The sequence below is a fragment of the Danio rerio genome, chromosome 9 (genome assembly GCF_052040795.2).
Source record: "Danio rerio strain M-AB ecotype USA chromosome 9, GRCz13ab, whole genome shotgun sequence".
Taxonomy (NCBI): domain Eukaryota; kingdom Metazoa; phylum Chordata; class Actinopteri; order Cypriniformes; family Danionidae; genus Danio; species Danio rerio.
The window spans coordinates 40,493,363-40,519,542 of record NC_141029.1 but is presented as its reverse complement, the minus strand read 5'-3'; the positions used below and the strand labels follow the sequence as shown (position 1 = coordinate 40,519,542).

Sequence of the window (26,180 nt, the reverse complement as noted above, 5' to 3'; positions counted from 1 at the left end):
AATAATATTAAAGAAAACCATTCGCCATTGACATTCATAGGAGGAAAAATGTACTATAAATCTCAGTGGCTACAAGTTTGTACTTTTTTTGTGAAGAAAGAAACAGGTATAGATAAAGTGAACGCTGTGATGGCAAAATTTTAATTTTGGGGTGAACTATCCCTTTAACATCTCTGATATTATTTTTTGGAAACAAAATCTTGAACTGCCATGCCAGAAAACACTGGGAACCTACAATGCCATGGGGAAAAATGTTAATCTTAAAATGTGGCCTTTTCCTCTGTTGCTCCAAAACTCTGGACATCAGTCCCCCATAGTATTAAGCATGCAGAATATTTGAAAGAATTATCCTGTATCCATGAAGACTCACTTTTTTAGACTATTTGAGAGGTGTATGTATTTCTTTAATTGGTTTTGTATTTACAATGTTATATATATATTTATATATATATATATATATATATATATATATATATATATATATATATATATATATACATATACATATATATATATATATATATATATAATTTTTATCTTCTGCATAACTTTTTTCTTGCTATCCTTCCATTTCATTGAGTGTAAAGTGCTTTGAGAATTAATTTTAAAAGGCACTAGACAAAATTAAATTAATATTATTATTCATATGGGACATCTTGTGAAACCAAAAGTGCACCAAAACAAGGTGTTCACACTGTATTTCTTTGTGTTGTACCAAAACATACAGATTAAAATCAAAGCCACTTGTGATCAGATCACTGAAACAGAGCTTTAGGGGAACAGATTTAGCCTTGATTAGAATCAAAACATGAGCAATTTACACAATGAACCATTATTTAGTATAAAACATTGAAATAACCACATTAATATGGTTATCATATCCATAAAATCACCCACCCCTTTTCCAAGAAACGCAAGAACTGGAATGACTCTCTCCTGGGCGATGCACTGGAGGATCCTGGGTGCACCGTACAGGCCGCCCATGCAGGAGGCCAGGGAGGAGATGTAGAGGCCCAGCAAAAACAGGAAACCAACCAAGGAGACCTGGGAAAAAAACAAACACAGAGGGGAAGAGAGTGTAGAGGGCCCCACCCAGCTCTGTTCCGCTTGGCCAGACTGAAAAGAGCTTATAATGTGCTGAAAGTAAATCAAAGAAACAATGCGTAATCCGTCAGAGCCCATAATGAGTGCTCAATGGCAAAGAATACAGTATGATGATGATGTTGATGGTGATTATGTGTAAATCTTGCAACACAACAATGCACCTTTTGTGATTTTAATAAGGTTCAGATTAATTGTATTGTATGCACTGACCATAGTTCTGGTCATTGGTATTGCATTACACATATTGTGAGTTTTGAAAGTCAAATTTAGGACTTTAAGAAAAAGCACTAGGTTTTTTTTTTAAATGGCCCTTCATAAAAATCTTTTAGTTACACCATCAAAAAAAAAAAAATATATATATATATATATATATATATATATATAAGCATACGCTGCGTAAAACTAAACTGGAATAGTTGGCGGTTCATTCCGCTTAGGCAACCCCTAAAAATAAGGGGCTAAGCTGATGGAAAATTAATAAATGAATACTCGGCTTGCCTTTAACATACTCTATACTATGGTTGTATTTGATTTTAGACGGCGCTACAGAGTTCCAAAATTCAACCTTGGTGAACTCAGGCCTGCGAAATCGCATCATGGGATTGCGTAAGACCAATACAAGGTAAAAACATGCCCTCTCTGGACAGAAGTTTAAAATATGGAGCAAGCACTCGCTTTATCAATGTCTAATCCAGGGCTAAAAATTATGACAGTTTCAGTTGCATACGCGCCCAAAATTTTATCTCTGTGACATCAAAATATATTTGGGAGCATTTGTGAGAGTGCATAAAGTTGTTGTTTTCAAAGCAAAATGCTCACCACATGCGTGGAATTAGGAGGCATTCACGCATTAATCTTTGCACCTAAAAATGCCAAATGCAGCGCTCAGGACTGGTTTGAAACAGTTGACATGTCAACTTGCTGCAATAAACAAAGCCCGCAATGCTTGCCCCACCTTTAAGCTCTTCTTATTGGCCCACTGCGCTAGAACAGAACGCGAATGGATTGGTTAATAACAGCTGTCAATCACTCAGTTCCGATGACAGGGAGTTACAGCCGCAAAAACGTCTGGATCAGAGAGAATTAAAACAACACTGACAGATTTAGTTTTAGAAACCACCTTAAGTTAAAAATAATGACACATTTGATCAGTGATCATGTGCTGAATGTCAATCCAGCATTTACACTTTTCGAGGAGTGGATAAAAGACCTCCAGTGTTTAAAGTCTGCAATGAAAATGACTAAAGCATTCAATGTTCTAACGTTATTTAACCCTTCATTTAATCGTCACGATGCTAACAGTTGTGCGACTGATAACGCGTTCACCATCGCTAAAGAGCATGCATTCACTGAGATGAAACTAATATTGCAGCTCATGAAAAGACCATTAAATATTAAGATGACGTATGCAATTATTAAGTTATATGTCAATATCATCTGTGCAATATCAGACACCACCTGTGAGAACAGCACAGTTATCATTGTTAATTCAGTTCATCTCTTTCACGTCAAGCAGTGCGTGCAGGGCTGGTGCGCGCATGTAGATTTCTGTTTATTTGCTAGTTGTGATTAGAGTGTTAATATATAATAGAATCTGTTAATATAAAATGTGTAGTAACAGTGCTCATTATTTTTGGTGAGTGCGGCTAAATTTTGTCTGGTGCGCCTACATTTTTGAAGTTAGGAGCACCGGTGCTACCAAAAAAAAAGGTTTATTTTGAGACCTGTAATTATTTTGTTTTATCCCGCCTTTTCGCAGTGCCGTTTGACAGAATTTCGCAAGCTCAAACTCTAGCGTGATCACTGCTTAATAAAGTGATTGATTGCTCAGTATTTTTAATTTCTGTATAGAGGATTCATGTTTTGATCTTCTATTGGTCTCACGCAATCACGTGATATAATTTCGCAGGGCAGAGTTCACCAAGCTTTGCAACCAGGAAAAGTGCAGTGTGACCTCAGCTTAACACTGGTTTTGGTATTGTGTTAACCCCCATAAAACAACCCACATTAACAAACAGCTGTGGGCCCACCAAAACTACAGGCTTACACATTCCTCATCTATGTAGCTTAGATCAGCACTCCACTGTTATCTATGTTGACTGGCAGCTGTGTGGTTATCGTGCCAAAAACCCAAGTATGTGCAAGGTCAACGCACAACTGGCCTTCATTTTCTTTCAAGCACTTGCTCCAGCTGAAGCATTAAGAATGACCTTAAATGCCTCTGTTGCATGAATGGGATGACACGGCAATAAACACAAATATGAGCTTTTGTCTGTGGATGAGGTGGTATTCTCTAGTCTCACTTTCAGTTGAGACAATGAGTCGTAATAGTGGAAAACCCTGTGGAAGATGGCCATCCTTTGAAGCCTGCAATAACATCAGATTACCTTTTCCGCTATTAAGAAATCATAGCGCAGCGCCTCTCTGGTGCAAATGGCTCCCAGTAAGAACACAAAGACGAGATACAGGAACCACCTGTGGATTCCCACAATACCCATAGGTCAGGGATAAATTCATACTATTTATAGAGTATTATGCAACAAGAATGGTTTAATGAAAGCATGTCAAATCTGTGATCGCACATAATACATACATAATTAAGGGTCGAAAATAAACTTACAATAGATCTTACCAGCTGATAAAATAGCACTATAATAGCTAATACTACAGGCCAAAAAGTTCATTAGAATAGTTGTATGTTTTTGTTTGAATAATTAGAATAAATTTATGTCTTACCAAAGCTGCATTTGATAAAAAAAAAAGCAAATGCAGGAATATAATGAACAAAATATAATAAAGAATTGTTTTCTATTTTAAAATATTTAAAATTTGATTTGCATTTTAGTTTCACATTAATCATCCTGAAATGCTGTTTTTGGTGTCAAGAAAAATGTTTTACTGCATGGTATTTTTTGGGATCGAATAAATAAATGAATGAATAATAATAATAATAATAATAATAATAATAATAATAATAATAATAATAATAATATTTAAACGTAAGATTAAAAAATATATATAAAAAATGAATTAGTTTTCAAATATTTAATTTAAATAAAAAAATAGATAGGCAGATAGATAGACTGACCAAATGACTGACCAACCGACAAACAGAATGACAGACAGACCGACAGAGAAAATTACAGAAAGAACAACAGAAAGAATGACAGAAAACTGACAAGACAGAACGACAGACCGAACAACAGATGAACCAACTGACAGACAGATAGACAGAATGAACAGAAAGATGGAGATAGACCGACAGACAGAACAACAGACCAACAGACAGAATGACACAGACCATCAGACAGACAAAATGACAGAAACAATGACCAAATGAACGACTGACATACCAACAGACAGAATGACAAAAAGACAGACAGAATGAAAGACCGACCAACCGACAAACAGACAGAATGACTAACATAATGGCAGACAAAACGACAGTCGCCCAGCCGACAGAACGACCAACCGAGATAGATAATTAGACAGACATAACAACAGACCAACAGTGAGACTGATAGACCGACCAACAGACAGACAGACAGACAGACAGACAGACAGACAGACAGACAGACAGACAGAGAGAGAGAAAGACAGACAGACAGACAGACAGACAGACAGACAGACAGACAGACAGACAGACAGACAGATAGATAGATAGATAGATAGATAGATAGATAGACAGATAGATAGATAGATAGATAATGACAGAGAATGATAGAAAGAAGGAAAGATCAACTGACAGTCAGAACGACTAACAAACAGAACAACAGACTGACTGACATACTAACAGACAGAATAGAATGACAGACAGGCCGACCGACATAATGACAAACAGACCACCAGACAGAACGGCAGACAGTCAGACAGATGGAAAGTCAGACAGAACGACAGACCGACCAACCGAAAGAACGAACGGACAGACAGACAGACAGATTCTGCATTATAAATAAAATGTATTATTTTTATTATTATATATTTTGTATTATTTTATTATCCGTTCATATTTATATATTTATTGTTATATTTAAAACCTAATAAAAAAACTCAGTTTCAGCAAAGAGACAATAAACTGGTCAAAAGAGATGGAAATTGTATTGTATTTGTGCATGCACAAATAAACATTACATTATATTACATTAAACCTATACAGTACATCATAATATTGAGCACCAAATCAGCATGACCCTGAAAAATGTATTTAAAAAGAAATAGTAACAATAGCTAAAAAAAAAAATCTGCTTTGCTATGCAAGAAAACATAAGTTTATTATATAGAAAACAGCTATTTTAAATTCATATAATATTCAACAAAATTGATTATTCTGACTGTTTTTTTATTAACTTATACCTATATGTGCTACATAACCTGTGATGGATCATTATGATCTTTTTTTTTATAATTTGCAGTCTTTTTTAAGCTGTGTGTACAGTCAACACAACAGAGGCCAAAAGTAAACAGAGGAAGAATGAAACAATAATTTCTGTGGCTGTGAGACACATACGAGGTGCAGACTGCGGCGAGAGTTCCCACAGGGATGTTGTGTTCGGGCCTCTGAAGATCTGAGCTCATGTTGAATCCCGCCATCACACCTACACACACACATACAGAGGGTCACTGTGAAAACAAGACTGGAGACAAGAGGCTATTCAAGACCTGAACAACACACAGAAGCTCAGCTGAAACACCTTCCTGACTAAAAACAGCAGCAAGAAGGAAACTTTGAACAGGACCATGTGTTCCTCAAAATTAATTGTTCGGTCTTTACAGGAGGCAGACATCAGTTTACCATGTGTTTTGCCTTCAAGACTAGAAAGGAGTGTAAAATAAAAGTTTGTTTAATTTCTAACAGTATTTTTATTTTGATTGTTTTTATTCATGAGTCTCTCACCTCTTAAAATAAGTCAAAAGCATCATGAATGTGTTTCGTATACTGAGATCACAAGATAAGACTGAATTCAAACCTGAAACTTAATAGTGATTTAAGACCGAACAGACAATCTGAACTTATAATAACAAAATATGTTAATGTTTAAAATCAACACTTAAAGGGATAGTTCACACCCAAAAAATGAAAATTCTGTCATCTTTTACACGTCTTTTAAGAGCTTTTTTAAGACTTTTTCTAAGACCTTATCGCCACTTTAGGTTTCAACCGGTAACATTGGTGACATTTTAACTTGCAGTTTATTTACTAATAAATATTGATTGTAATAAATTAATCCTAAACTAAAACATAATTCATATACTGAATAAAAATGCTAATCCAGTAGGCATTGCCTACAGCAGTGGTCCTCAACCACCGTGGAATTCAATTGGTACCAGGCCGCATAAGAAATCATTACTATTTCCATATTATCCGAGTCTGAACGGTCTTTTATTTCAAAGATCTTTTATTTTGAAAAATGAAAGTATTCTTTAGCTTACATGTCAGTCCCTAGAGCACCCAAATTTAACCCACAAGCAGCAAAATGAGTAAGAAACAGACGGCTTTGGAAAGTTCTTTTGCTGAAGGGAAGAGGCCCAGTGAAGGACCCGTGAACTGCCAAGGAATAAACCCACAACCTATTTGTCAACAAATCAGCAGGTTAATCCACCATGTCTGTCAAGAAGATCAACTGCTGGAGATCTCAAATAATGGTGGCCTTTTAGGGGCTGTTCGCATATTGTGTCGCAAGTTCATTATTTCCAATGGAGGAGCGTGGCTTGCGCGCTCGTGCCTTCCAGACGCACCCACCTGAATGAAAGCTGCGAGCACACCACGAGTCACGTGACAAGAACTGACGCTCAGCTTGTATGGAGTATGCACATTTCTGTAGACTAATTATCTCAGACAAACACAGAACAGCCAAACACTGCAGTGCTTTGTAATTTTCGTAAATTCGTAAAATCTCATTTGTACAATTTAGAATGATTTGCTCATCCGCCAATTACGTTGGGTTTAGGGGCGGGGGGGTTTGGGTGCCACGCCTCTGTTTGAAATCGAACATTGTCGTATGACTGAACTTGCAAAATTCCTACATATAACCCACTTAACTGACAAAACGTAAAATAGTTACGTTTCCTCATGAGATCAGGCTGTCATTTCTTACAAATTCAGCTGCAGCTGTTGGAGATGTTGCACAGAAAATGAAATCAAATGATTTCAGTATTAATAGTGCTTTATTATCACCTCTGTGTTCACCATCTTGACAGAAATATCTTGCATAATGGATTACAAAAAAATCCATTAAAGATCTATCGGCCAATATTTATTTATGTGGTAAATTTCAGTTTGATACATGGTAGGGCTGTACGATTAATTGAAACTTCACTAATAGAAGTTTATTTATTTGTTTTGCCATAGGTCTGTTCTAGAAACAATCTGTTAATCCTTTACCTCATGTCTGTTTTAGAGACATGTTACAGGTCTTTGATAAAGAACTAATTATCTTATTTTGAAAAATATGTTTCAGCTTCACACTGTAAAACATCTGTTCGTGTTTTTAATTCGGGATTAAAATCAAAATCACAATTTTGTTGAAGAAAATCGATATAGGTTTCTTTTGCCCATACCACAAGCCCTAATACAAGGTATGACTATGATGTATCCCCCTATATGCTCATCTAGTTTTGACTTGCTTGGCACTTGCTTTTTTTTACAGAAGCTTTGCGTTCAGTGAGAGCTAACAAAATACTTTGACTTAAATCAATATTTAACTTCCAACAATTTACTCATATGGGAACCAGCTATGGAAAAAGTAAACATACATTCATCCAGTAGTGCAAAACTAATCTCTAAAATTACTGCAAAAAATTGGTAATCATTATTAATTACAAATATTTCTTTCAATTACTCGTTGCTGTACAATCATGCCATTCTAAATACACACATTTTTCTTCATAATGAATCACACTGGGCATTTTACACACAACATAATTTGATTCCTATACATTAAAATATATTGAAGCAAGTATGTCTATGACAAAGTAATCATCATATTTGTGGTTTGCTTGAAATCCTAAGTTTGAAAGTATCTATCCCAGACCACCTTTTCAGCACACTTCGGGTGTGGCTTGCTAGTGCCCTAAAAACCAATCCAGTCACACCATGTACAGTACAGCTCTGACCAAAACCTCATCACACCACAATTTCTGAAAACTCACTTGCAGCCACTCTAGTAATTTACACAGGCTTTTACTTTACCAACAGCACAGTATCATTTAATCAGTGGTTGTTACATCACAGTTTTGCCTTTATTGTTTATGCGTGTACGGTCACCTGTCGCCGCAGGAAAGAAAACCCCAAACACGGTGAAGAAAGTCTCGCCAGCTGTGTAGTCTGGCAGGGTGTTCTTACGCAGCAGCTTCTCCGAATAGCCCACGAATCCATGCTCTGCAATAAACATATTCAGCACAAAACAATGTTAGGAAAGAGTGTTTATTTCATTCACCGGCCACTCTAAAGCTTTACTGAGTGCTTTATGGAAAACTGAATGATAACAATCAGATTCATGTCTCAAATGCCGTATCGTATACGTGAGACAGACAGAAGTCTTCCTGTAAATCACAATCTGTTTTGAAGACCGAACGGAAATATTTTGGCATTTTTGAGTCTAAACATTTCATAACATTAAAACTTCCTGAAAGCTACCGCATTTAACTGTCTGCCTGAATTATATAGTGACGACGTTAACAAGAAAATATCCCTCTTTTCAAGACTACTAACCAGCATTTATGACATCCAATATTGATCTATAGCCACTGATATAAAACAACACTTTTCACTCTGAAATCAATAATGTGGGAGAGATGTTTGGTGTGAAATATTACAGAGTAGGTTTGGACTCCCGGCTGACCGTTACCGCCCTTTATGTAACAACCCAGGGGGGACAGACGCCCCGCCAAGATGCGTGCAAACCAAGGGCCGTTTTTTTTTCTTCTTGGGAGCACATGCCAAGTTCAATAGTTCTGCGGTGTGGACATGATGGAGGGAATGCTGGACTAAGGTCTGGGTGTGTTCACATGCAAACAAAACAATCCAAGAACAGGCGCCGCTGAACATTTACGTACACAGTACTAAGGGATATCAGCATTGTGCTGAAGTGTCACACGAGCACCATTTTTACTGGTCTGGATTGCGCTGATGCCTTGTATTTCAGGTGGTTTGTGTACTTGTGTAGAATTATTAATTGCAGTATATGCCATCCTGTAAGGTGGCAGGTGATTTAAATAACTAGTTATTCCAAAACATAACTTCTGTCTTTACTTATCCACATGTAATTCTGAACCAATTTGGGATCACAGATACTGTAGGTCTAATTTCCCTTAACATTATTTATACAGCATTACATAGCATATACATTATTTATTTATATAGCACTTTTTATATACAGTGGCAATTCAAAGTGCTTTACATAAACTGGAATAAAAGAGACGCGTATAAAGAACATGTAAACAAATAATATAAAAACAGATGAAAATCGTGGAATAACAGTTTTTCCATATTTCAAAACAGCAGTGTGTTATATTTTCTCATTTTATTCTGTGACTCCCCCATTCTTGTGATCACCTCCCCACCCCCCTCCTTTGTTGTTTACTTTTCATCAAAGAAACACACAGTAAGAAATTACTTGAGCCATTTCCCCACGAACACAGATATTTTGAAAACGACAGTTTTTACATGGTTTAGCCATTCATCAACACAAAAACACATTATCAGGTGACTGAAACCAAAACTTTCTGAAAACTCTGGTGAATATTTTCAGAAATGGTGTGGTCGAGTTTTATGCCTTATAAGGTCAGCATGCATGCTGTTTTCTCCTTTTTGATTGGTTAACAGATTTATTCTAAGGTTTTATTGCCACCTGTTGATTCAGCATGCCCTTGACAGTGCATCACGGTGCGCTTTTGCGTTTTCATTAAGACTTGTTTATTGAATTTTTTTAACAAAGGTGGGAAAATACCCATGTATGTATGGACACGGCCTTAAAAGGGACCTATGCCACTTCTTACTTGATGTAAAATAAGGCCCAATCCCAAATCTACGCCTTAGCCCTTCCTCTTACACCCCTACCCCTTAGGGATATCCCAATTCTCTTTAGCTTGAAGGCATAGGGCTAAGGGGAAGGGCTAGTTTTTCAGGACCACACTCGAAACCAAGAGGTAAGAAAATTTCCCAGAGTACACCAGCCACAACTGCAGCATAGCTTCACCCGGAAGTAAGGAGATGCAGAAAATAGTATTCTTTGCCATCATTACAAATTTTTACAACAAATAAGTACATGTTTAAAAAGATTCATAACCACGTTTGAGTTTTACTATCATGCTTAAAAAAAATGCTAAAATAAAAACTGCTAAATTACAATATCTATAATCCTTAATAATAACTCATGTATAGCAGTCCCACAACATTCTCACACTCAATGACACTTGAATACCCTGTCAGAAAAGTCTATTGGGTTGGAAATGACCTTTTTACGGTGTCTCTATAATGTTAATGTTGTTGTTTTTTGTTTACATATGGCCATGGTGTAAATGCACAGTATAGTTATCTTTAATCTTATTGCCACATTATCTCTTTATAATAACATGATATGTCTTCAGTGATTTCCTGAAGATAAATACCCTAAAATAATGTAACTACAATAACTACAGCGGTCACAGACAGGGCTTACGCCCTCTGATGACACTTATAAAAGGGAGTAAAAGTTTAAGAAGTTTATGAAATTATAAAAATATAATTACCTAATCTGTGCCATTAGAAGCTAGCGATTGTAAGACGCTTGGAAACATTCTGGGGGATAAAACTTGAAGGGGTTATTATGTTTAGTAATGATTAAATTAACTTAACTCATAAGTCAAAGTTATTTCAAAGATTGAAAACTGATTCAAATAATCATATAAATAAAGTAATGAGAAAAAGGATAAACATTTATCCTTCCTGGAATAAATTTTAAGAGCGAAATCCACTGCATCCCTATATCCACATACTGCTGGGACACAACTGTGTTTAAATCATTTATGAAATAGATTTTTCCTTTAAGCACTGTTGTCTACAATATTCATTGCCTTCAAGAATAATTAATCACATTTTTTTGCAAAACATGGGAACCTTGGCTTTTCAAATACAAAATGTTGCTGAGGTGTAAACATGATGTAAAATCAAATTGAGACCCTGTGGTAATTCAATTTACAATTAGTATTACGATGCATTTTTGTCAATCCAATTTATAGTGAATGACACTAAACTCTGGTTAAATAGGGTCTGAAATATTTTGGGCTTTCAACCACTTCTGGAATCAGTCTAAAACACATTTAAATAAAATTGCTTTGTGAAAAACAATAACCACAATCACATTCCTTGAGCACAAATTCAAACACAAGCGGTCACAAGTGATGAACTGAACTCTTATTGACACCAAGCCAAAACAGTACTGTAAAACACTGTCTGCTTTATACAAAAAGAGGTTTAGGTATTCATCAAACCTTCAGTTTAAATGCCAATTTGGAAAGCATTCAATTAAAAAAAAATCCTGGTTGCCTTAAATTTTAAAGCTGAATCAAATTAACTGTATGAGTCCACTGAACTTATATTATATAAAACTGACTTAAAACAGCGTGTGTAACTTAGAAAATTAAGTTAGAAAATGATTAACTTAGTAATAAGATACAATGACCTAAAAACATATGCTGTCATGACTAATTGATCATATAATTTTTACAGTGCAAGGATGCACAATTTGGGGTGAAACTTCATTCATTTTAGTCATTTTTGAATTGGAAAATACTTCAAATGATGGAAACATCAACAGGAATGCCTTAGACTGGTCTAATCACAATGATGTTGTGTTATAATTACTCTTTTTCCAATCAGTCAAAACGTACAAAGGAGTAAGTGAAAAAGAAAGTAAGCTGTGGTGGGTTGGGAAGACGATGTGTCACCTCTGCAGAGACAAGGCGCTCATCCAGAAACAGAGATCTACAGGACCTGGCTACGTAAGAGCATGATCTGTTTCCCTCTTGGTTATCTTGTGATGGGAAAGAATGTGTGCTCTTGGATTAATGACATGTTTATCCAAAAGGAAGTCACCACCCTTTCAGAAGCCCTGCCTGTTCCTACTCTTCCAAGTCACAGTTTCTTGGCTACAAGGAGAGTGAGAGAAAGAGAGTAAGACACAATAGAAAGGATGAGGAGAAAGTGGTAGAGGAAGTGCATAAAGAAAGTTTAGATACACGCAGTCTTAGAAATAACAGATATCAAGTGTGCGGCTAATAACATGCAAGTCGGAAAAAAACAGCAGACTGTACTTTACCACATCATGAATCACCTTTACATAGTTGGCCTCTTATATACTGTAAACTTTGGTAAACCTACAATAGCAAGTGAAAAAAATACAATCGTTGCTATAGTTTTGAGCCTGCCGCTTTAGGCAGAACCACATGGCAACATTGTGACATTGTGAGATTTGGCACACAGATAGGGGACAGTCTGAATATCAATCACAGCAGATTTTAAATCTCTATCTCAGTGTCCGTAGTGCAGCCAACGTTTGTGACATTTTGCTAATAACATTTGAACCATAAGGGCTGTATTTTTGGAAGATCTTGCCAAACTGGATGGGAGCCTAGTGCTGTGTCCCAACATGTATACTATCCATCCTAAATAGTATTTGAAAATAGAATTAGTATGTTGAAAATAGTATGCCAAAGTTCCTGGATGGTTTACTATTTCCAAAAAAAAAAAAAACTCAAAGTGTAGAAGCTTTCATACTTTAACCGCTAATATTGGCCACAGTACATTGCATGATGGATGTGAATTTGTTTAGAACTACAAGCTTGGGTAAGAAAAAGTGTAAACAAACTACAAACATGGCGGACACGTGAAACCATCCATCAAGTAGAGAGGCTTTAGTAAAGTTGTTTGAATGAAAATATTAATATCTTGCCCACTGGAACATGTTCAAACAACGTTTTAACAGTGTTATATTTCATCTGCAACAACAATACTTAACTTACTTCTTATAAGATATATTTGGACATTAACTTTACACGCATAATTACTCAAAGACCTCAGGAGTTTGCTCTGCATGAAAGACTTGCAAATGGCAGATTATCCTACTGCTGCTTCTCCAGTAATTAAATATGAAAGAAATGTGGATGATGTGTTGAGATAATTGACAGGGGATGTAACTAAGCAATATAATGATCTGTTAAGAAGAAAGTAATATGTCCCTAAGCTTGCATAGTCTTCTGTTACATACTCAAAGTATATACTTTTGCTTTACAAAAAAGTTCAAACTTTTATAGAATAGTATTGGGACGTGGCATATATATTTATTCCCCTTTGTAAATTCTTTGTAACCTTATTTGTAATCATTTGTATTCAGACTATGCTTGGTATGTGTTATGATGTCAATGCCCTGACATTTCTTGTGCAGGTTTAGCATAGAGCCAAATAGTGGTCAGAAGATATGCAAATGACTATTTTAGATTTTAAAAATGCCACTAGCATTTCGGCACTATGTCTAGAAATTACTCAAAAGACTTCAGGACACCTAGAGGTCAAAAATTATACGAATTAAAATGCTAAATACTTATGTTTAATATTGCTTGCTGTACTGTTAAATTCCCTGGATCATGCTGAGAACATTCATAACAATTGTATCATATTTTCAAACTCCTCCTAGACCCAAATACAGAGTCTGATTTTCACCAAATAAAAGAAAAAACAAAATATTTTACCATATTGGCAAAAAACGTGAAATTCAAGCTGAAAGACTAAACCATTTTTTTTATCACAATACGACAAACTGAATACTTTTATTAAACAAAAGTGCATACATTTTTTTTTAAACACAGAGGAATATTTATTTCAAATAATGTTCTTTTGAACTTTTCTGTTCATAAATAATTTTGAAATAATAATACTAATAATGCTAATAATTCCTTGCATTTATGTAGCGATTTTCAGTACACTCAAAGCGCTTTACACATTTTTGGGGGGAATCACTGTGCAGCATCCACCTGGATTACGCAACAGAAGTCAAACTGCGCCAGACCACACACACCGCACACAAGCTGATTAGTCAATTATGACATGAGGATGGTTAGGAGGCCAAAATGGAGGCCAGCGGGCAAATTTGACCAGGGTGCCGGGGTTAAACACCTACTCTTTTCCAAGGACATCCTGGAATATTTAACAACCAGAGTCAGGACCTCAGTTTAACGTCTCATCCGAAATACGGCGCTTAATGAGCAGTATAGAGTCCCCATCAATATTCTTGGGTGTTAGGACCCACACAGAACGCAGGTTGATGCTCACTTCCAGCAGCAACCTAGCTTTCCAATGTGGTCTTCCATCCAGGTACTGACCGGGCGCAGCCCTGCTTATTCCTGATTCAGACTGGGTTTCAGCATCAACACTTGAAGGAGGGCATGTTTGAAGTTGGGGCTGACGCGATCGTCATAGCAGCGTCAGCCAATGAAACAAGTCTGCAATCGGTTTCTGTTTGAGTTGGGTAATTTGCACAAAGCGATCTGATTGGCTGACGCTTCCATTGGCACTTGAAAAGTTGATAAATTCACAACTTCTGTAGCGAGCATGGACCCACTATTCAGTTCGGCAATGCTTGATGTCACCCATTCAATGTGCATGAGAAGCGTTGACGCTGACGCCCCGTGTGAATGGAGCGTTAGCATCAGTGGGTGACCATGTGAGAGTTATAGAGAGCTAGCTACCGGCAAATACGTTTGCACAATAAAATTAAGCTGCAAAATTGCAATAATTATCATTATTTCTGTTTATTTAACAGTGTAACACATGCAGTGTATGATAGCATAATCATGATAAAATGATACCATACAGTATTAATCAGGCAATGGTCTACATATACTGTATAGGCTTCTAGCCAAAAGTAAAAAAAAAATCTAGCCATATCAGCATTATTTAGGATGATTTATGAAAAATCATCGAATCAATGAAGGCTAGAGTAATGGCTGAAGTAAACTCATCTTGAGGCCATGGTCACACTGCATTTTAGCCCCATAGACTTCCATCCATACACAGGCGGATGTGACAAACCGTAAACAAAAGCTTACCTGACAAATTTAGCATTTCGATGCGTCGCAAAGTTCAAGCTTGGAGACCAGCGAAATCGCATCACATGACTGCGTGAGACCAACCAAAAACAAACTAAACAAATCAAAACATGACCTCTCTGTACAGAAAGTTAAGGCTTAGGATAATATACTGCTAAAAAAACAAAGGGAACACTTTGAGTTATATTGTGTTATTTATGCGTTCCCTTTATTTTTTGAGCAGTACATATTCTTCTAAAATTAACTCCAAACATGTGAACAGTTGCTGTTCAAACACAAGAATTTAACTGCAAATATTGTGTAATAGGCTCTTTTTTTTTAAACAGAAAGGGCCATGCATAGCAGGAAAGAGAAATAGACAGAAATCCGAACAAACTACAAAGCACAAAGCATGAAGAACAGGCTGTGCTGACTCAGGATAAGAGCAGGGCCGTTACTGTTGCCCTCTCGACCACCACTACACACATTTTAATTGAACTTTGGGTATTTATAGTGAGAGTTCTGATCTGAAGATTTGGAAGAGGAAGTGATGATGTGGACGTTGCTAGTGAAGAACTCGGATCTGCTTCCTGCCTGCTCTTTTGTCTCGGGCCAAAAATGTGGGTGAGCCCGGTCAACACCCTTAACCTAAAACTATGAGCGCATGTCAGTTTCCTGTCCAACTCTGGGTGCTTAAATAGAGTGCCTTTGAGTTTAAAGCCGAGGAATAGAATATTTTCTACATGACTTGAATATTACACCTTTACAAAAATAACTACTGTGAATATACGAGTGGAAGTCAAGGAAGTCATGAGTACCATGAGGAGATAAACAAGTCAAAGGACTCCATTTTCAATTAAATTCATTTTACTTGTCATATTTCAGCAATATCTTCCTAAAATCAGAGTCTGAGAGGTGTACTAGAAGTCTAGAAAGTGTACAGTAGTAGGAAAGCTTTTCTTATAGCTCCTCTTGTGTGGTAATATGCAGGAGGGAAGGGACAGAACTAGGAGGTGCTCTCATTTTTTTTTTAATCTAGCACAAATGTGTTCACCACAATGGTATGAGCACTCGAGAGGACTGTGCGCACATTTTCTTCATCTCTCCCAGCAATAATATTTTCAAATCATTTAACAAAACACTGGAGTACTAAGTAGCAGCACTATAAGACTATCACTCCTCTGCCATTTTGGCTATGTGTCTGGGCACACTAGTGCCCAATGGGTGTAGAACTCAAACATATCCTTTACCAAGAATTATTTCACAACCAAGATACGTGTCAGTATGTGCTCTGCCCCAAAGCTTTATTCAGCCTTTCAGGAAGAATAGTTGACTCCCTAGGAACCGTGACCACATTCTTCATCCTTCCTGATATACTATACTTTTAAAATGTTAATGCATAAAAACATCAAGAATTTCAGAATACTAGGCGTTTCAATGAGTTCTGCAGTATTTGTTTTCTCCTGCTATGTCAATGGTTATATTTTTTTCAGCATTCCTCAAAATATATATTTTTTAGTTAAAACAGAATGAAGAAACTCACACTTGAGGGTGAATAATCTTTTATTTTTAAGTCATTATTCGTGTATGATCATGGTCAGATTTATTTAGTTAATCAATTATTAAAATGACCTCAATGATTAATTTAAAAACCAACTGATCTAGGAACAAGAGTTGGGGATCAATATCAGTGAATTAGAATGGGATTATATACTCAATTTTGTACACAGTTCTTCTAAATGTGCATGACACAGTTTAATGCAACACAAGATTTTTTGCAGAGCACACTACACTAATGCCAGATTAGCCAAAATAAACCCAAATAGAAGTAATACTTGTAACAGCTGTCAACACTCTCCAGCAAATCACACACACACATGTTTCAGTCTTGTCTAAGACTGACAGTGTTTTTTTGTCTAAATATTTGACACTTTTGAAAAAAAATGAACAAATCAGCACCCACAGCATTATTCTGAATTCCTTTTGGGCCAAATTTGCCTACAACAACACAGCGCATTGTTGCTTTCACTACATTATTGGCTAGGAGGCTTATTCTCCTGTGGAAACAAACAGGTGTGTGTGTGCGTTTAAAGTTGGAAAAAAATTAGATTTTCATTAAGAAGGTCTTTAAAATATTTTTACAAAAATATATTGACTTTATTGATCTTGAAGCAGAAGAGGTATAAACCTTTTTATTATTTTTATTATTATTTATTTGTTTTTTTATGGTTAGTTTTTTTGTCATTTAATAATTAATTTAATTAACTGTCTTTACATTTACTGTGTTCTTTAATAACTCTAATGTTTTTATAGCCATTGGTTCTTAGTTTTGAAAAAGCAGAACAGTGTATTATTTTTGTATGTGTTTAGTGCTGTATTTGCACAAAAGTTAATAAACATATTTGGTAAAAAATAAATAATGAACTGATCTGAATCTTACTTGATTTGATCACAGTGATTTACCAGCTCACATGAGGGGTAGACTTTCAGCACATACTGAAATTAATGTCAGTTTATTCCCCACAATTAATAATTGAATCCAATTAAAGCTAGGATATACAAAACAGGAAAGGCTAGCAATAGCAAGCAAGCACTGAAAGCACAAAATTCCATGCACCCTCCCTTCAGAGGTATTTCGAAAGCCACACATTACCTAAAACACATGAATGTAACAGTGTAGCCAATTTGGGTGTTTTTTTTTTAAACAATATAGTGATTTTGTCATTTTTCTTGCATCTTTTATTATATTAAGTTTTATTTTGGCTATTTTTGTGATAAATACATATGTTTGGCATTTGTTTCTGGTAAAACAAAACACAAAAATAAACTAGATTTAACCACACAGCAGTAAATTGGAAGGCACCATGTCTAGTTTTAAAGGTGCAGTATGTAAGTTTGACACCCAGTGGTTGAACTAGGTATTGTATTCCTGGATCAAAACGAATGCAAGGGCAGGTTACCAGATTGAGGACCAACAAGGCTAATTTTAATAGTGTTCTATACAAAAGCAAGGACACACCAATATATATTAAAAGGAGTTTTTGTTCTAACCAACACCTTAAATTGATATATTACAAACGGCTTCTATTTCTCACAGGTGAACAGAAAACTGACAATGATCACCTCAGGTACATATCATGTGCTTTATTTAATGTTAAATTGCTAATAATGTGCGTTGAATGCTATTTTATATGACATTTATTGCCATACTACTGAAAGCAGCAGCAGATAGTTCACCTCAGATCTTCAAAATAAAAAAAATTAAAATTAAAATTGGACTTTAGAACTTTGACTCAAAACTAGCACATATCAGTGATTCAGCATCTACATTTAATAATGTTAAAGAGTTTTAATGTGTATTAATTAAATAATAAACCTTACCATTTTGTGAGTGAGTGCATATTCTATGCTTCTGAATGTCTGTATTTAAATTTCTGTCGTGTCTCATATGGTGCAAACAGCCAATCACTGCAAATCTCATCATGTAGCGTGTTGTTAGAACTCGGGTTTACAATGTAACCTGCTCACCTAATGTTTACGTTCGTAATATTTATATTATTTGCTAATTAATAACTTCATCTGGAGCTCTGAATCTGCATCTCGGAGTCTGCAACTATACACCAGAGGTCACATTTCGGTCACGGATACATGCTTTCACAGCCTTTCTGAATGAATAAATGAATTTTCCAACAAGGCAGGCCGGGGTGCTGAAATATAATTGGCCAAACTGGTATTGGGTGGGTTAAAATAACCAAAACAAAGACAGACATTCAGGCACAGAAAAATTATTTTCAAAGCAGAATATCTGACTTCAGCATTTTTTTTCAGATAAACAAGAATGTTCACGCATGTTTCTTAAATATCTGTAAGCATATTATGGTATTTTTATGCTTTAGAAGAGTCAAAAACTTACATACAGCACCTTTAATGTGGGCAACTCTGCCTGACAACAGTATTTTTTTTACTGTATCAAAATAATAATAGGGTACATTAAAAAAGGATTTAAAACAAATGTAAAAATGCTGCTACATTGAGATGACCATCAATAAGTTAATTATTGCATGACATAAACATTGTTGACATGATTATCATTTAGCGACTTTTATTTTTGCTTTTTCTGTACAGTAACTTACATTAAGTCTGGCAGGACATCCAATGTTCTTCCACTAAGGACCCCTTCAGATCACTTTATTTACTGTTTGCTAGAGACATTTTTTTTCCCTTGAAAAGCCCACACCCCCAGTCCTCATTCACTTTTATTATAAAAGAGTGGCCATGCATGGTACATTTTAAAATGTAGCATTTTTTGTTGCAAAGAAAAAAAGAAAGGCATTAAGCTTAGCAATAACAAAACATGCATTTTTGTGTGTGAACCATGCCCTTTAAATTGTCAAGGAATGCGGACGTGCTGGGATCTCTATATCGTAATGGTTATGAAGCTTTCCTTGTGCTGACCACCTGGCCTTGACTACGTGATTAACCGCGTTATCAAATTGTAAACACATCTGCACAGCAGCTCCTTTTTCCTGCCACTGGCAGGTAACCCGCCCATGCGGCGCCTGGTCTAAACCGTGCAACCCCCCTGGAGTCATGCCAATGGTGAGATCACAATATAACCACAAAGGCTTAATTGGAAAAACCTGGAGGAACCAGCACCTCCTTTTCCCACTGCCAGTGCTCAATGCACCCCTCAGACCAGCTCTTAAAAGAGACCAAAGCAAGATGACCACAACAGAAGCAGTGGTTTGGGGTTAATGCCTCATGCTCACACCAATACGTCTTACTTTCTCTGCAGCGGGAGACTGAGAGCAGCATCTTTCTGAGTGTCTTGCCTGCTCTCTGGACAGGAAGCCAGTAATCAGGAGAACAGGAAGAGTTGGGATGGATTTCCTGCAAACTCAGTGTGAAAGTACATACTGACCTCGTCTGAAGTGGGCAGCCAAAAAAAAAAAGTAAAAATTACAATGAACTAAGAATGCCTGCATGCTTGTCTTTAGAGCGAATGACTCTTAGATGTCACACATACATTTCTGTATGCTGACAAGTTGCTATTATAATCTTGTATTATTTAAACTTGTGCCAAGTATACTACTCATTTATTTAAAATTTACTATAATGCATTATGGTTTTACAGCACAAATGTATGAAAGCACATCTAAACAATTTGAAAAATATGACCAAGCTGAAATTTCGAATGATTGAACAACTCATTGGACTGTAAGCAGACTACATTTCATTTGATACTTTTAATAACAAGCACTAATAATATAGAAATAATAATTTATTGAAGTTAATTGTAAAAACATTTGAATGCTGTATTAGACATGTGAATGTGGAATATTTTAATTTCAAATGACAGTTTTACTATTTATTTATTTATTTATTTATTTATTTATACAGGAACAATGTACAACATGATATGTTGTGCCAGAGTTAGCTATAAAGCTAATTTACATCTGTTGTCCCCGAGCAGGAAGTTGTAACAAGCGTAACAATTAAAAAATAATACAACATACACTTACAATACAATTCATACAGTTGAAGTCAGAATTCTTAGCCCCCCTTTATTTTTTTTATTTTTTAAATGCTTGCCAAATAATGTTTAACAGAGCAAGGACATTTTCACAGTATGTCTGATAATATTTTTGTAATTTTTTAAAAACCATTTTGAGGTCAAAATTATTAACCACTTTAAGCTAATTTTTTTAAATAGAGTAGGAATAATATTATTTTGCTATTTATTTTATATAAATATTTCATTATATTTTAATATTAATCAAAATATTTAATATATATATTTAATATATATTGCATAACATGGCACTTTTTATTTTAAATTTTTTTATTTAAAATTCAGACAAAATGTCACTGCAGTTTACAAAATAAAACTAAAATTGTTCTGTTTCTTATATTTAGATGAAAGGTAGGGCTGGTGATTTGGCCTAAAATCGAAATCTTGATTAATTGACCTTTTTAACTTGATAACACTTAATGGACAACTAGTTTATTTAGTTATTTTTTAAATATTTTTCCCTCATTGTTCACTGATACGTTTTGTACAGTAAATATTTTCAAATATTACAAGTGAGAGATTTCTGAATGAAGGGTGCATTACTTGATTTTAAAATAATTGAAGAAAACACACAATATCTACTATCTGATTATTTATTGAACATTAACATTAAACAAATGAAATTAAAACACACATTTCCTAAAACAAAACCACATTGTCTTTTTTATTACAAAAAAGTGAAAATAAATCAATAAATAACTATTAAAACAAAAATTTATTATAATCAGTGTTTTTTATATTAAAAGTAAAAATGAAAATTTTGTAATGTAATGGAAAAAATGCCGTCTCAAGGCATCTCAGCACAGCTTCCAATCATCGTAAATGTAGAGCAAAGTAAGGCTCAAAAATGGGTCTATCGTCCCACTTGACCAGAGATCAGATGTAGCTGCAGAAATATAAATCCGCCTCAGTCTTTAACAGAGCGGGGTCATGGGACTGCATGTTCAGTAAAAAAAAATAATTGAAAAAATCATTCTAAAAAAATTAGGTCGATTATAGGTTCTGAATGTCGATTTCGATGACTTTTCGATTATTGCACAGCCCTAATGAAAGGTTTATTTGAGTAAGAGCATAACCTTAAAGTTGTAGCTCATCGAAAACTGAAAATTGTCATCAATCACTTAATTCAGACCTTTTTTTCTGCTAAACAAAAAAAATAAAATCAATATTAAGGATTATTTTTATATTTAAATAATAAATTTTAATTTTTTTTTTTGGAGAACTTGTAGGCTGTATGTAAGGCCCCGATATACTCAAAGTTAAGTAGGATTTTTGCTTTTGATTGAATGTTGTGAACTGGGTAAGCTAAATTGTCCATGGTGTGTGTGTGTGTGTGTGTGAGTGCGTCTGTATGGATGTTTCCCAGAAATGGGTTGCAGCTGGAAGGACATCAGCTGCGTAAATCATGTGCTGGATAAGTTGGCAGCTCATTCCGCTGTGGCAACCCCTTAATAATAAAAGAACCAAGCCGACTAAGGCCTTCCACCTTCCCTATAGCTACTATAAAACTAAAAAGGTGTTAAATTTGGCAAGCCAGTACTCTAATCTTCAGAAATAATTTTATTTAATATGCTAATTTGGCAATAACTATACATTTGTTAATATTATCATGGCTCAAAACAAGTATGATGCTTTATATTCTGTGGAAAACGTGACACTGAAAATACGCAAGAACGGCATTTATTTGCTGTATTAAAATCCTAACGTACATTACATCTGCAACAAATCTGGTATATCCCTAATAGACAAGGTTTTGTTATGTGAAAGAATTTGGTCCCCTTTTATTTCCTTTCCACAAATTAACATTTTATTATTCTAACTGACTGATATGTTAACTATGCCTTTAGTATCTTTAGTTGGATAGCACTGGTGGGTGGTTGATTGGGGGAATGCATGTTTATTTTTTGTTTAACTATTATTTATATGACTGTTGGTTGTTGTTTTTTTTTTTATGTCTAATTGTTTAAATGTAAGTTTAATGTTTATATATATATATATATATATATATATATATATATATATATATATATATATATATATATATATATGTGTGTGTTTTTAAAGTGTTTTACATGCGTTTATAAATTTCTAATAATAACATCATATGTAACATTATTAAATGTCTTGACTTTTACTTTTCATTAACTTAATGCAGAATTTAAAATATTTAAAAAATCTCACTGACTATAATTATTCAGGTAAACCATTTTGGCTACTGAGGTCCAGGTTTATATATGAGAGTATATAATAGGAAGACAAACCATTTCACCCTTCCTGTTCCTTCAACTTCCATATTATGATTGGTGCTGGAGTTCTATCATTGTGTTTATTTTAGGAAGAGACCCTGTACTCCCTGGTGGCCTTTTGCACCACTCACAGAAGATACATTCAGCTGTTTATATTGTCAGTGCAGACCATAAACTCAGACTCAGTGTGCAAAATCTTGATTTGCATTGATTGTTGAGATTAAATTGTTTTAAAGAAATCTGATACAAAAGATATATTAATAAATGAATCATATCATATATTTTCTGCAGCACATTTCAAATCACTTAGAAAAGCATAGTTGGGGACGTTTATGTTACCCTGACATCTACTGGACAGTTATTGTCAGGACATATGAGCTCATGTTACAGTGCCCCTAATACTGATACTATTTAGATAAACCCAATGTAACTGAGATGTACACACATTAAGTCAGTCAGCATTAATGTTGACATTATTCAAGATCACTAATCCCAATAGACATAATATTGACAATACTAAAACCATTTCAGATTAGTATCAGAGATGAGTATCTCACACACATTATTTAAATATATTTACATAAACACGGTTGTTCAAGTGTTAAAGGCAGGTAAGATGTTTCCTATAGCTGAAAAATGCAGTAATACCTACATTCACAGAGTATTTAAATATATTGACATACAGATTTATTGTTGGTAAGTTGCCAAGTTGGTAAGCTATTTTAATGCATTTAAAAAAATGTTTTATGCTCCCCAAAGCTGCATTTCTTAGTAAAAAAAATTCAATAAATAATTATTCAAATTCACTGTTTAAAGGTATATTTCTTTAATACTTTTCTTTTAAAGATATTTTAATACTATTTTAATGATATTTTGATACTTCTTGCACTCTTAGATCAGCCAACTTTCTCCATGGTGCCACTTCGCACTTTATTGAGCACAATGGGAGCCACATCTTTTAGCTTCACAGCTCCTTGACTATGGAACTCGCTTCCCCTGAAACAAAGGAGCACTGATGATCTTCACACCTTTAAATCTCGTCTCAAGACCTATCTTTTATCATGTTATTTTATACTCATGATGTGTTTGTACCTGCAACTCCATGCATTTAAAACTTTTGTTTGGCAACGTTTTATTAATTGTTTTAATTTGATGCTTGATGTAAGGCAAACGTGGGTGTCCAGAAAGGCACCATTTACAAATAAATGAATTACAATTATTTTCAGTCCCACATTATCCATGATTGATTATAGATTTCTTTTTTTATTCTGAATGTTTTTTGAAGGTAAAAACTGCTTTTAAAACTGACCTTTCTACCAGCAGTCTTACATTTAAGAAATACTTTTTAACAGTAAAAACAATGTCTTTTAACTTTTTTAATGTAAATGCTATACTTGAACAGTACTGTATTTATTCTGTCAACACCAACCTCATTTCCTGTATTTTTTAATTACCCTAAAATAAACATTACTCTGCATATAAATATAAGAATTTGCATACAGATGTGTGCTGTTGAAGGAATAAAACACTCAGAATTTCGCTCAACATAAAATGACGTGAACCGGGATATCCTCGTCCAGCAGGTTTGCCAGGAAATGTGCAAAGAAAGACGGTCAATATTAGAAAGTAGTTTAGTGCGGTTTGTGAAAACAACACTGCAGGGCAAGAATCTTTTACTAAACCATTTATTAATAGGAAAGTTCAGGAAAATGCCTGTTTTTTATTTTTTGTATTTCTTTAATATAATAGTATTACACTCCAAAAAGTTCAAACAACTTCTGTAAAAAGAGTTGAAACTACACAATTCTTGAGAGCTTTTAAAGAACAACTTAATAGTTTTATGTTCAATCCACTTAAGTTAACTTAACTGACTTGTGTTGGGACAACGAAAGCAATTGTGTAGAACCCTGCATTTTTCCCATGTATTTTGAATTTTAACAAAAACATAAACACATTTACACCTGTTCCAGAAGCTAATTATTACACATACTTTTCTTGTCTTGCTGACTGATCTTCTCAAAAGAGGATCTATTGTGATAATTTAGTCTTCAATTTAACCTTGTTATGCAATAAAATGTAAAGCTAGTGTTACCCTTACTAGAACCCTTATACTAGTGCATCAAAAACAACAACCTTGAAGAGATCTTACCTGGATCTAGATGACTAAAAGTTCCGATGACGAAATCCAAAGTTGACATTGCTAAAATCCCAAGCAGAACCAATTGAAGTCGTACAATCCATTTGACCCCGGCCAGATTAATTCCAAGCAGACCGAGCAGAACGGCCACAGATATGCCCCTCACAACCCATGTGCTCTGCAAACTCAACACCTGAGCAATGGACTCAGCAAAACCTGTAATGTACATCGCTCCAGCCACACACTGCCAAAAGAGAGAGAGAGAGAGACACACATAATTGTCATCAAACTCCTTATTAGGGATGTTCCGATACCATTTTTTCTTTCCCAGTACCGATTTCAATACCTGAGCTAAGGATATCGGCTTATAAAGAGTACTGAACCGATACCCGAGTGTTGTTTTGATACCGATACTAGATTAGAAAATTCCCACCAATACCAATGACACAATTTTTGCATTATTGATGAGTATTTTCTATACTATTATCGGTATCAGCACAACCCTGAGCATATAATCCTGTGAACATGCAACATAATGCAGGCACGAGCTGCTCACCTGTCCAAAAACATACAGGAGTCCCACAGTTCCTCCAATCCTGCCTCCCAGCACAGTGGAGATCATGGAGTAAACTCCCCCGTTTCCCACGCTGCAACATTCACTCACGCCAACACCAGACATCACTGTGACCAAGGCCACCAGCACCACCAATGATACCAGCAGCATGCCCAAAAACACACCCGTGTTACCCTGAAGATTATCGAATGGGAAAAATAAAATAACAGTTCAATGGATGTTCATTTAAAGAGATTCACCCAAATCTGAAAATACTGTCATCATGTAAGCAAACTTCACTTGTTCCAAACCTGTTTAAGTTTCTTTCTTTCAAACCATTGACTTTCATAGTATTTGTTTTTACTACTATGGACGTCAACGCTTACCTGGTTTCAGCTTTCTTCAAAATATCTTCTTTGGTGTTTAGAATAATCAAGAAACGTGTATATACTGTAGTTTTGGAAGCACTTGAGGGTGAGTAAATACTAAGTACATTTTCACTTTTGG

General features: G+C 35.1%; 1 protein-coding gene across 5 annotated transcripts in view; it reads right to left on the bottom strand.

Annotated features, from left to right (window-relative positions):
• slc12a8 (solute carrier family 12 member 8) overlaps nucleotides 1–26,180 on the bottom strand; it is a 39,493-nt gene that overhangs the window by 9,274 nt on the left and 4,039 nt on the right. For all 5 annotated transcript variants that reach the window (XM_087265719.1, XM_087265716.1, XM_087265717.1 and 2 more), the window contains 6 exons: nucleotides 25,677–25,868; nucleotides 25,133–25,364; nucleotides 8,369–8,482; nucleotides 5,612–5,699; nucleotides 3,492–3,579; nucleotides 898–1,044 (listed from right to left, as the gene is read on the bottom strand). In XM_087265719.1, coding sequence (XP_087121845.1) covers nucleotides 898–1,044; nucleotides 3,492–3,579; nucleotides 5,612–5,699; nucleotides 8,369–8,482; nucleotides 25,133–25,364; nucleotides 25,677–25,868 — 861 coding nt within the window. The remainder of the gene's footprint in view (nucleotides 1–897; nucleotides 1,045–3,491; nucleotides 3,580–5,611; nucleotides 5,700–8,368; nucleotides 8,483–25,132; nucleotides 25,365–25,676; nucleotides 25,869–26,180) is intronic.